The 13402-nt window shown below is 42.5% G+C and overlaps 1 protein-coding gene across 1 annotated transcript in view; it reads left to right on the top strand.

The window, feature by feature from the left end:
• The window catches only part of LOC311130646 (transforming growth factor beta receptor type 3-like), a 149827-nt gene that overhangs the window by 119796 nt on the left and 16629 nt on the right, over nucleotides 1–13402 (top strand). The window contains 4 exon segments of the mRNA XM_084163435.1: nucleotides 462–617; nucleotides 3540–3710; nucleotides 5316–5519; nucleotides 7191–7487. Of these exon segments, the coding sequence (XP_084019561.1) occupies nucleotides 462–617; nucleotides 3540–3710; nucleotides 5316–5519; nucleotides 7191–7487 (828 nt within the window).

The following is a 13402-nucleotide window of genomic DNA, read 5'->3' as shown; positions in this document are numbered from 1 at the left end:
TGGAATTCCCACTTTTCATGCTTGATTTAACTGTATGAGTCTTCCTCTTTAATACTGACTGGCACTGACTTGAATGAACAGTGTGTAGTGTGTTTGCTACTTTTGTGTGTGTGCCCTACCACTTGGCACTATGAAGCAGGCACAACACGATAGACAACATCACAGTGTAGTAAAACCCACACACTGCAATTAGGGATAATTATGGTTAGACCACTATCCTGTGGTTTTATTTAACATCACACAGAGAAGTAGTCTGTGCTGTAGAGTGGCATAGTGACGTCTAATGCCACACTAGTCTAGTGCCATGTGTCGCAGTAACTTCTACTGACAGTATTGAGATTATCATGATTTACATTTGATTGCCAAGACTATAGATTATATTGACATTATATCGTTAAAAAAATACTTTATAGATGATTTACTATTTATTTATTATTTAATTACATTGTCTCTTTCCTCAGGCCAACGGTTACGCTAATGTCAACATGACTCTTCAAGACCCAGAATGCAAAGCAATGGTTAACTCCACCCACTACACGCTGGAGACCCCATTGGAGGGCTGTCAGACCGCCAAGTACCCCATGCACCCCGGTCCTATGGTCCTCTACATCAACTCAGTGAGTAGCACACTTACAGTACCAAATGGTCATCTACAACAACTCATTGAAGGCATGTTTCCTGGACCCTAGCCTACCATATGTTATCATACTCCCAAATCTTGTAAAGCTTGGAAATTGAGGTTGCCCAGACCCTAATAAGCATACTCCTGGACTAAAAAGAATCTCCATTTAAAATACTTTTAGTCCAAGAGTTGACTTAGTCTGTGTCTGGGAAACTAGCCCTATATGAGTACTGTATTCACATAATTAAATAGAAGCCGCAGGAAGTAGGGGTGCTGAGGGGGCTGCCGCACCGCCTGATAAATCAACATTTCAATAAATAAATAAACCCCCCCTCCCTCCCCCCCACAAAATGTGTGAACTAGGCCTTTATTACTCCTGGATAAAAAAAAATCTATCTTCTTGGATGCAGAGATAACTTCAAATCCCTATGGTCAAAACAAATTAGCCTTCATTTAGCTGTTTCGCAATACATCACAGCCCTATGTCCTTGAATGGTCCTTGTTTGTTCCATCCTACAATAAAGCATTTTAATTACTTAGGCTGCGTCCTAAATGGCACCCTATTTATTAGGCTTGGGCGGTATCCAGATTGTCATACCTTCATACCGACCTTGTGCCATCCCAGGATATTTGGTAATACCGGCACTGAACACAAGGGGAGCTATTTTCAAACCCCACTGAGCCTCTGTAATCCAAAGGTTAGCAATGCTAACAAGTACATGTAAAATACCATAGAGAGTGCTAACTACATGCTAACGAGCGCATTGCGAACATTTGATACAGTCTCTGACTTAAACTATTTGCAGGACAGACATCCCAGCTCATAAAGTTATACAAGTAATTCAAAAATGCTACTCACAGTTTGTTGCACACACAAAACACATATTAGACAGCAAGGCTCTTGATCCAGTAGGGGATTCTCAGCTGTTACGAAGCGAAGCTTGATTTCGGAAGAAGCTAACCACTTAGCTAGATAGCTAACTAGCTACTAAATTAGCAAACCAAATACACAACAGCAGAGCATTTAGCACGTTTTAGTCAGTTAACTTAATAGTTATAAAATATCTAGCTGGCAAACATTTAGTTGTGAATTCCATACTGAAACTAGATCACCTGGCGCGTGCTGCACAACAGTGAGTGACTCTGGTCTCTGGTCTCTCATCATTGTGTGCTTGTAAACAAACACCACGTGACTGGGGACTACCAGTAAGATTCATAACGTATTGCACAAGTTGATTGCAGGTATTTACTTAAAAAGTAGCCATAAATATTATAATTAAAAACAAAACTTCAAATAAATAGTTTCAATGGTATTGACGGTATTGAAAAAACAGCCTGTGGCTATTTCTAAATACCCCAGTATATGGAATATACGGTATACCGCCCAAGTCTACTATTTACTATATAGTGCACTAGGGCCTTGGTCAAAAGTAGAACACTATATAGGGAATAGGGTGCCATTTGGGATGCATCCTTAGACTAGAGACTACACTGGCTGGTCAACAAGTGTGAAATAAGCACCAGTAGGAATAAACTAAATGTCAATGGCAGTAGTTGACCTCATTTAGTCCTTGTCCTCTAGCCCTAACTCACCTCTGACCCTGTAAACGTCTGAAGTACACAGAGTGGGCTTCCAATGTTTCTTTCCTGTGGAGAAAATGAAATATATGCTTCACAGGGTTCCACCTGAGAGAGCTCTCAGCTCTGGACTGTTGAAATCTCTGGACGTTCCCACGTTTTAATTTCAGCTCATCTGTTGTAGAATGTTTTGGAAGCTAGATTCAGACCAGAGCCGCATCACTGGTGTGCTGAGTAGGGTTGCAGATGGAGGGTATATTACTGGAAACTTTAGAAGTTTACCAGTAAACTACCAGGATTTTGGTATCTTTCAAGGAGTTTATGTAATATATCACAAGACATCTAGTGGCCCTTTTGGGTACGTGTCTGTAATAATCTCTGGCCCTCTGTGTGGCCTTATCACATGTAAAATATATGAAATAATTGAATAAGATTATTAAAAAGATAATACATTAAATGACAAAGCTGTAAAACAATATTCTAAATACAAACCATCAACTTAGTGAATACCATTGGTGTTTAATATGAGTGTTTCAGCATGAAATATCCTTTATATGTTTTCAAACTTTTATTTATTTTATTATGTCAATATGTATTTGTGTCAATGTTTTGGCGTCAAACTGGTGGCAGTTATGAAAAAAGTAAATAGTTAGAAGAGTTGCAGAGTTAATTGAAAATAATGGCATTGTGGATTAGATGCTTTTGTCTTTAATTAGGCTATTTTCTCTTGGTCAATACTTATTTCCCTCATTAAAATGCAAATCAATTGATAACATTTTTGACATGCGTTTTTCTGGATTTTTTTGTTGTTATTCTGTCTCTCACTGTTCAAATAAACCTACAATTAAAATTATAGACTGATCATTTCTTTGTCAGTGGGCAAACGTACAAAATCAGCAGGGGATCAAATACTTTTTTCCCTCACTGTATATAGTGCACTGTTTTTTACCAAAGCCCTGACAAAAGTAGTGCACTATATAGGCAATATGGTGCCATTTGAGATACACCCATAAAACATAATTTGGCGCCGATAGCTCGGCACGTGTCCTGTTCACCTTGTGAATATATCTGAACTATGTTCAATGATTCAATGATCAACAGCCCTGTGTGGCTGACGTACAGATTCTAAAAAGTCAAGCTGAACCTGTTCAATGTGGTTTTGTCCCAAATGGCACCTTAGCTATTCCCTTGATAGTGCACTACTTTAGAACAGGGCCCATAGGGCTTTGGTCAAAAGTTTGTGCACTATAAAGGGAATAACTGGGGTGCCATTAAGGACGCATACTGAATCTGAACTGTGTTCACTGATGTGTTCAACTCCCCTGTGGTTGACATCCAGATCCTGATAAGTCATGCTGAGCCTAAGGATGGGAATGGTGGTCCCCTGGATTACGATGATCTAGAGTCCGGAGACGTGACCTTCCCTAGGGAGACAGAGCAGCTGGAGAGGCTGGAGAGGTCTGCTTTCCTGGAGCACACCACGGGGCCTGATCACAGGTCATCCATTCTGGTAAGACATCTATAATATAAGATAATATAGATTCTATATGATTGGCTCTCTCTCGCCGGACTAGAACACAGGTCCTCCATTCTCAAATCAAATCAAATCAAATGTTATTTGTCACATGCGCCGAATACAACAGGTGGAGACCTTACTGTGAAATGCTTACTTACAAGCCCTTAACTAACAATGCAGTTTTAAGAAAATAGAGTTAAGAAAATATTTACTAAATAAACTAAAGTAAAAAAATATATATATTACACAGTAAAATAACAATAACGAGGCTATATACAGGGGGTACCGGTACCGAGTCAATGTGCGGGGGTACAGGTTAGTCGAGGTAATTTGTACATATAGGTAGGGGTAACGTGACTATGCATAGATAATAAACAGCGAGTAGCAGCTGTGTAAAAACAAAGGGGGGGGGGGGGGTCAATGCACTAATATGTTTTGCTGCGATGTGGGGGGGCCCCCAACCAGATCTCACTTAGGGCCCCCAAAAGGCTAGAGCTGGTCCTGTAGCTACATGACTCTGTTTGTTTGTTTTTCATGCATTTGGTCTCCCTCGAACAAGAGGTTGGTTTTCAAACTCAAGGGAGTTTATCCTGGTTAATGAACCCTAAATGAAAAAGGAATTAAGAGAGTAGCATTGCATGACAGGGCCTGCCTGGGGTTGAGAGAGTTGGGAGTCAAGACCAGACCACTGATCATCAATAAATAACATAGTACCTCCGCCTGAATCCTGTCCAGATGGTTGAAACTCCATCTCCCAGAGTCCCTCAGTGCTAGTAAAGACTCATCTGGCTTCTTAGGAGGATGGAAGATTCCAACTCTCACTGTCTACTCCCCACATTATCTTTATGTCTTGAACTTCTTCTGACCTGAACGTTTTGGGAAATCTGCCATCACGCTTTCCCTTTCATCTACAAAGTCTCTTTCCTTTCTCTCTCTGTGTCGCTATAGCCATACTCTTTACCCATGCACACTCTTCCTCTCTCCTCTTTGTCTCTCTCTTTCATTCCCTTCCTTCTGCCCGAGTGGCGCAGCGGTCTAAGGCACTGCATCTCAGTGCTAGAGGCGTCACTACAGACCCTGGTTCGATTCCAGGCTGTATCATAACCGGCCGTGATTGGGAGTCCCATAGGGTGGTCCCCAATTGGCCCAGCGTCGTCCAGGTTTGGCCGGGGTAGGCCGTCATTGTAAATAATAATTTGTTCTTAACTGACTTGCCTAGTTAAATAAAGGTTAAATAAAATAAAAAATATCTCTGTATCCTTCAGTGATATTGCTGTGATGAAACACTTGACACACTCCTGGCCATGAAGGCCAGGTGGTGTGAGGGCCAGGGTGAGGACCAGGGGGGTGGTGAGGGTCAGGGTGAGGGTGAGGTTGAGGACCAGGGTAATGGCCAGAGTGAGGGCCAGGGTATGTTAGAACCATGATTATGTTGTGATTGGCTCTTCTCTCCTTCACCCCTCCAATTCCTGTTTTGATTGGCTCTTCTCTTGCCCCCCTCCCCCAGTTCAACTGTTTGGATTGGCTCTTCTCTCCTTCTCCGTCCAGTTCAACTGTTTTGACTGGCTTTCTCTCCTTCTCTCTCCCCCCTCTCTCCAGTTCAACTGCACCTATAGGAAGAAACAGGACACCCTAGGAGGATCAGGATCATCAGGATCGTTCCCCCGTATTGCCCCGGCTGCGAAGGAACCGCTCAGCACCGATGTCATGTTCAACATGGAGCTGTACAACACCCATCTCTTCCGTTATCCGTCTACCCAGGCCTTCCACACCGTCTCCAAAAATAAACAGGTCTTCGTAGAGGTAAACGAAGCAGTGAAATACTATAAACTGTACTAAATATATTTAAGCAGTACATTGTGTCGGTTGTATTTTTAGCCTGGGTGTGATTCGCTCAGATGAATATAATTAGTAGGCTAGTATCCAGATGTTAGGACATGTGGGTTGTTGGAGCAATTTCACAAGAGCCAGGATTGTCTGTATGTGTGTGTGTGTGTATATGTATGTGTCTCTGTCTCTGTCTCTCTAAATATGACGCCTGTCAAAACAACAGTGAGGACTGTTCTGTGTGTACACTGGTCTAGCTTCCACAGGGTCCGTTGATATTTGGTCTTGGTCCGAAGGATATATAGTTAACATATCCTCTTTCTGTTGTTAGCTACCCCTCACAGCCATCATCTCAGTCTCAAGTGTCCTGGCACATACTGTATGGCATTTAGAATTCTCCCCAGAGACCTTAACTTCTATTTATTCTGTCTGGCAAGTCCAGAATGCACCTTGCTAATAGCACTGAAAAGTAATTACTAAGAAGGTCCTATCAGGAGGTTGTGTAAGATAAGTTAGAGATCCACACAGTGAGGCTCTTTGAAGTGTTGATTTATGGAGGTATCTGAGGAGGACAGCTGCTCTGACAGTGTGGCCTCAGAGAGCCAGCAGCAACAAGTCACAAAGAGCTCTGTGTGTGGGGCCATGGGGCCTAGTCCTTAACCCCTCTCTAGCCCTTTCTCTCCCACCTCCACACCTCTCACACTGGGCTGAGATCTGCCATGCCATGCCCTGCCTTGGCCCCTGAGGCTACGGCCCAAACTAAGCTGTATAGGAAACTGCTGTTGTGCATCAAGTGTGTCATAACTTGTGTTACTCATAGGTCAGGTCACAGGCTGCATGTACAGTGCTCACTGGGTTTTCACTAGTCCCTGCCAACCATGAAATCTGTCCTTTGAACGCGGTGTGCGGGCGTGCCTGTGTGCGTGTTTGTGTGTCCGTGCCTGCGTGCATACATGTGTGCTTTTGACTGGGCAAGCTTTTTGACAACCTTGGAATGTCGATGGCACAGCCTGAAAACAGTAAAACACATGTTGGTTTTTCAGAGAAAAACGAGAGAGAAAGCAGCAGAGGGATAATAAGTCATGATGCGTCCCAAATGGCACCCTATTCCAGGGCCCATAGGTTTCTGGTCAAAAGTAGTGCACTATATGGGGAATAGGGTGCCATTTGGGACGCATCCCATAACTCAGGGAAATGCCTTGTGGTCTGCTGAAGGAAAGATCCTCTTTAAACGTTTGAAGGGACTGAAATCCACTTCAGGATTTGTGATTATTGGACCTGATAGCACTCTGATAGTGTTCCTTTAGCTTGTTCTCTGTGTTAAAACAAATAGTCAGCTCCTGGACTGACAGAGAGTGTACAGACATTTGCCAAGATGGTGTTCCTCACAAGACTTTGCAGACCGAAACAGATAGTTTGTCAATTCGACGACGTCAATGAGAGGATTCGTTAATAAAATCATTGGACATCTTTAGAGGCTGTATCAATCATATAACCTCCACTCATTGCTTACACATTATTAACTGTAAAATATTTTGGGACTTGAGTTGATTGTTTTTGTGAAAAATGACACAATGTTCCCTGTGTGTTTAATACAAAAATCTTTCATCTTGATTTTCATGTTTTTTTAAAACTTTCTCCTGTCAGTGTAGTGGAGCCTTCAAAGTCGACCCAGATCTTGGCTTCATGATCCAGACCTGCTTCATCTCTGCCAACTCCAACCCCAACATCGCTTCAGACTACACACTTATCGAGAATATCTGCCCTAGGGACGAAACGGTCAAATACTACCCTCAGAGAGACCTCCCTATCCCCCACCCCCAGACCGATAGGAAGAGGTTCAGCTTCACCTTCAACTCACACTTCAATGAATCGTTGCTCTTCCTGCACTGTGAGATGTCCCTCTGCTCTAAGAGACCCCACAATAACCAGGGACTGGCAATGGTATGTTTTCATTTGTTTTCCGTATTTGTATTATTTCTTGACTTACTTGACGCCCTTGGCTCCTATAGTCCCAGTCGGTATTAGATAGAACGTCATGGCCCCACTCGCCTGTGGGGAAAACAACCTGTGGTTACTTAGGTTACCCCATTGTCTCACAGAATGCACATTTATTGTTGTCTACTTGTTTTAGTCAATTACAAAACTACAGTTAAGAAAGGTACAACGTCTAAAGATTGCTTTTCAATGTTGCCTGCTCCCGAGCTTTCTCACTATTTAGAAAAATGTAATATTGTAGGGCTTCCCTCATGCCCTTTTTCATCAAGGTGCTAGGAGCCACGTGAGTGAGTGTTAGCTAGCTACCGACTGGAACATTAAGCTAGCCAAGACCAACTACACAAACAAACAGACTATACAGCAACAAGAAGTAAGTGGAGTTACAAACAGACTAAACAAGTTAAATGTCTTACCTGTAATTAAATGTTTTCCACACACATACAGTGCCTTCAGGAAGTATTCATACCCCTTGACTTATTCCACATTTTGTTGTCTTACAGCCTGAATTCAAAAAGGATTACATAGATTTTTTTTCTACACACAATACCCCATAATGACAGTGTTCTTAGAGATCTTTGCACATTTATTGAAAATTAAATACAGAAATATATAATTTAAATAAGTATTCACACCCCTGAGTCAATGCATGTTAGAATCAACTTTGGCAGCAAATACAGCTGTGAGTCTTTCTGGGTAAGTCTCTAAGAACTTTGCACACCTGGTTTCCCTCAACGTGATCAAGACAAAGGAGATGATCGTGGACTACAGGAAAAAAAAGAGGACTGAGCACGACCCCATTCTCATCGACGGGGCTGTAGTGGAACAGGTTGAGAGCTTCAAGTTCCTTGGTGTCCACATCACCAACTAACTATCATGGTCCAAACACACCAAGACCGTCATGAAGAGGGCACGACAAAGCCTATTCCCCCTCAGGAGACTGAAAAGATTTGGCATGGGTCCTCAGATCCTCAAAAAGTTATACAGCTGCACCATCGAGAGTATCCTGACTGGTTGCATCACTGCCTGGTATGGCAACTGCTCGGCCTCCGACCGCAAGGCACTACAGAGGGTAGAGCGTACGGCACAGTACATCACTGGGGCCAAGCTCCCTGCCATCCAGGACCTCTATACCAGGCGGTGTCAGAGGAAGGCCCTAAAACGTATCAAAGACTCCAGCCAACCTAGTCATAGACTGTTCTCTCTGTTACCGCATGGCAAGCGGTACCGGAGCGCTAAGTCTAGGTCCAAAAGGCTTCTTAACAGCTTCTACCCCCAAGCCATAAGACTCCTGAACAGCTAATCATGGCTACCCAGACTATTTGCAAGCTCTGTCAAGTTGGTTGTTGTTCATTGCTAGACAGCCATGTTCAAGGCTAGCCCTAAATGTTCAAGCCTATTTCCGTCAAAACTGTAACTAGGCCACTCAGGAACATTCAATGTCGTCTTGGTAAGCAACTCCAGTGTATATTTGGCTTTATGTTTTAGGTTATTGTCCTGCTGAAAGGTGCAATTTTCTCCCAGTGTCTGTTGAAAAGCAGACTGAACCAGGTTTTCCTCTAGGATTTTGCCTGTGCTTAGCTCTATGGCGTTTATAAAAAATAAATTAAACTCCATAGTCCTTGCCAATGACAAGCATACCCTTAACATGATGCAGCCACCACCATGCTTGAAAATATGAAGAGTGTTACTTAGTGATGTGTTGTGTTGGATTTGCCCCAAACATAAAACTTTGTATTTAGGACATAAAGTAATGTATTTATTTTTTATTTAGGGGGTAGGTCAGCTTTAATATTACAGATGGATTGTAGCTTCCATCAATGTAATTGTCAGCATCATTTCCAATCCCCCATATTATTTATATATATATATATATATATATATATATATATATATATATATATATATATATATATATATATATATATATATATATATATATATATATATATATATACACACAGTGGGGAGAACAAGTATTTGATACACTGCCGATTTTGCAGGTTTTCCTACTTACAAAGCATGTAGAGGTCTGTATTTCTTATCATAGGTACACGTCAACTGTGAGAGACGGAATCTAAAACAAAAATCCAGAAAATCACAAGTAATTAATTTGCATTTTATTGCATGACATAAGTATTTGATCACCTACCAACCAGTAAGAATTCCGGCTCTCACAGACCTGTTAGTTTTTCTTTAAGAAGCCCTCCTGTTCTCCCTCATTACCTGTATTAACTGCACCTATTTGAACTCGTTACCTGTATAAAAGACACCTGTCCACACACTCAATCAAACAGACTCCAACCTCTCCACAATGGCCAAGACCAGAGAGCTGCGTAAGGACATCAGGGAAAAAATTGTAGACCTGCACAAGGCTGGGATGGGCTACAGGGCAATAGGCAAGCAGCTTGTTGAGAAGGCAACAACTGTTGGCGCAATTATTAGAAAATGGAAGAAGTTCAAGATGACGGTCAATCACCCTCGGTCTGGGGCTCCATGCAAGATCTCACCTCGTGGGGCATCAATGATCATGAGGAAGGTGAGGGATCAGCCCAGAACTACACGGCAGGACCTGGTCAATGACCTGAAGAGAGCTGGGACCACAGTCTCAAAGAAAACCATTAATAACACACTACGCCGTCATGGATTAAAGTCCTGCAGCGCACACAAGGTCCCCCTGCTCAAGCCAGCGCATGTCCAGGCCCATCTGAAGTTTGCCAATGACCATCTGGATGATCCAGAGGAGGAATGGGAGAAGGTCATGTGGTCTGATGAGACAAAAATATAGCTTTTTGGTCTAAACTCCACTCCGTGTTTGGAGGAAGAAGAAGGATGAGTACAACCCCAAGAACACCATCCCAACCGTGAAGCATGGAGGTGGAAACATCATTATTTGGGGATGCTTTTCTGCAAAGGGGACAGGATGACTGCACCGTATTGAAGGATGGATGGGGCCATGTATCGCGAGATCTTGGCCAACAACCTCCTTCCCTCAGTAAGAGCATTGAAGATGGGTTGTGGCTGGGTCTTCCAGCATGACAATGACCCGAAACACACAGCCAGGGCAACTAAGGAGTGGCTCCGTAAGAAGCATCTCAAGGTCCTGGAGTGGCCTAGCCAGTCTCCAGACCTGAACCCAATAGAACATCTTTGGCGGGAGCTGAAAGTCTGTATTGCCCAGCGACAGCCCCGAAACCTGAAGGATCTGGAGAAGGTCTGTATGGAGGAGTGGGCCAAAATCCCTGCTGCAGTGTGTGCAAACCTGGTCAAGACCTACAGGAAACGTGTGATCTCTGTAATTGCAAACAAAGGTTTCCCTTATCCTACTTATAAAGCATGAAGTGGTCTGTAATTTTTATCATAGGTACACTTCAACGGTGAGAGACGGAATCTAAAACAAAAATCCAGAAAATCACATTGTATGATTCTTAAGTAATTAATTTGCATTTTATTTTATGACATAAGTATTTTATACATAAGAAAAGCAGAACTTAATATTTGATACAGAAACCTTTGTTTGCAATTACAGAGATCATACGTTTCCTGTATGTCTTGACTAGGTTTGCATACACTGCAGCAGGGATTTTGGCCCACTCCTCCATACAGACCTTCTCCAGATCCTTCAGGTTTCGGGGCTGTCACTGGGCAATACGGACTTTCAGCTCCCTCCAAAGATTTTCAATTGGGTTCAGGTCTGGAGACTGGCTAGGCCACTCCAGGACCTTGAGATGCTTCTTACAGAGCCACTCCTTAGTTGCCCTGGCTGTGTGTTTCGGGTCGTTGTCATGCTGGAAGACAAAGCCACGATCCATCTTCAATGCTCTTACTAAGGGAAGGAGGTTGTTGGCCAAGATCTCGCGATACATGGCCCATCCACCCTCCCCTCAATACGGTGCAGTCGTCCTGTCCCCTTTTGCAGAAAAGCATCCCCAAAGAATTATGTTTACACCTCCATGCTTCACGGTTGGGATGGTGTTCTTAGGGTTGTACACATCCTTCTTCTTCCTCCAAACACGGCGAGTGGAGTTTAGACCAAAAAGCTCTATTTTTGTCTCATCAGACCACATGACCTTCTCCCATTCTTCCTCTGGATCATCCAGATGGTCATTGGCAAACTTCAGACGGGCCTGGTCATGCGCTGGCTTGAGCAGGGGGACCTTGCGTGCGCTGCAGGATATTAATCCATGACGGCGTAGTGTGTTACTAATGGTTTTCTTTGAGACTGTGGTCCCAGCTCTCTTCAGGTCATTGACCAGGTCCTGCCGTGTAGTTCTGGGCTGATCCCTCACCTTCCTCATGATCATTGATGCCCCACGAGGTGAGATCTTGCATGGAGCCCCAGACCGAGGGTGATTGACCGTCATCTTGAACTTCTTCCATTTTCTAATAATTGCGCCAACTGTTGTTGCCTTCTCACCAAGCTGCTTGCCTATTGTCCTGTAGCCCATCCCAGCCTTGTGCAGGTCTACAATTTTATCCCTGATGTCCTTACACAGCTCTCTGGTCTTGGCCATTGTGGAGAGGTTGGAGTCTGTTTGATTGAGTGCGTGGACAGGTGTCTTTTATACATGTAACGAGTTCAAACAGGTGCAGTTAATACAGGTAATGAGTGGAGAACAGGAGGGCTTCTTAAAGAAAAACGAATAGGTCTGTGAGAGCCGGAATTCTTACTGGTTGGTAGGTGATCAAATACTTATGTCATGCAATAAAATGCAAATTAATTACTTAAAAATCATACAATGTGATTTTCTGGATTTTTGTTTTATATTCCGTCTCTCACAGTTGAAGTGTACCTATGATAAAAATTACAGACCTCTACATGCTTTGTAAGTAGGAAAACCTGCAAAATCGGCAGTGTATCAAATACTTGTTCTCCCCACTGTATATATATATATATATATATATATATATATATATATATATATATATATATATATATATATATATATATATATATACACTACCGTTCAAAAGTTAAGGGTCACTTAGAAATGTCCTTGTTTTCGAAAGAATAACAATTATTGTGTCCATTAAAATAACATCAAATTGATCAGAAATACAGTGTAGACATTGTTAATGTTGTAAATGGCTATTGTAGCTGGAAACGGCAGATTTTTTATGGAATATCTACATAGGTGTACAGAGGCCCATTATCAGCAACCATCAGTCCTGTGTTCCAATGACACGTTGTGTTTGCTAATCCAAGTTTATCATTTTAAAAGGCTAATTGATCATTAGAAAACCCTTTTGCAATTATGTTAGCACAGCTGAAAACTGTTTAAAGAAGCAATAAAACTGGCCTTCTTGAGACTAGTTGAGTATCTGGAGCATCAGCAGTTGTTGGGTTCGATTACCGGCTCAAAATGGCCAGAAACAAATAACTTTCTTCTGAAACTCATCAGTCTATTCTTGTTCTGAGAAATGAAGGCTATTCCATGCGAGAAATTGCCAAGAAACTGAAGATCTCATACAACGCTGTGTACTACTCCCTTCAAAGAACAGCGCAAACTGGCTCTAACCAGAATAGAAAGAGGAGTGGGAGGCCCCGGTGCACAACTGAGCAAAAGGACAAATACATTAGAGTGTCTAGTTTGAGAAACAGGTGCCTCACAGGTCCTCAACTGTCAGCTTCATTAAATAGTACCCACAAAACACCAGTCTCAACGTCAACAGTGAAGAGGTGACTCCGGGAAGCCATATCTCAGACTGCCCATCTTAATCTTTTCTTTTTATTGGCCAGTCTGAGATATGGGTTTTTATATATAATGCTATATATAATCTTTAAAAATATATATTTTCCTTTATTATTTTCCCCTAACCCTACCACCCCTTCCCTAATTTGAGTAAACTAATGGACAACAACA

Source organism: Coregonus lavaretus, assembly GCF_964263955.1.
Source record: "Coregonus lavaretus genome assembly, chromosome: 6".
Classification (NCBI taxonomy): domain Eukaryota; kingdom Metazoa; phylum Chordata; class Actinopteri; order Salmoniformes; family Salmonidae; genus Coregonus; species Coregonus lavaretus.
This window is presented reverse-complemented; position numbering and strand designations above follow the sequence as displayed.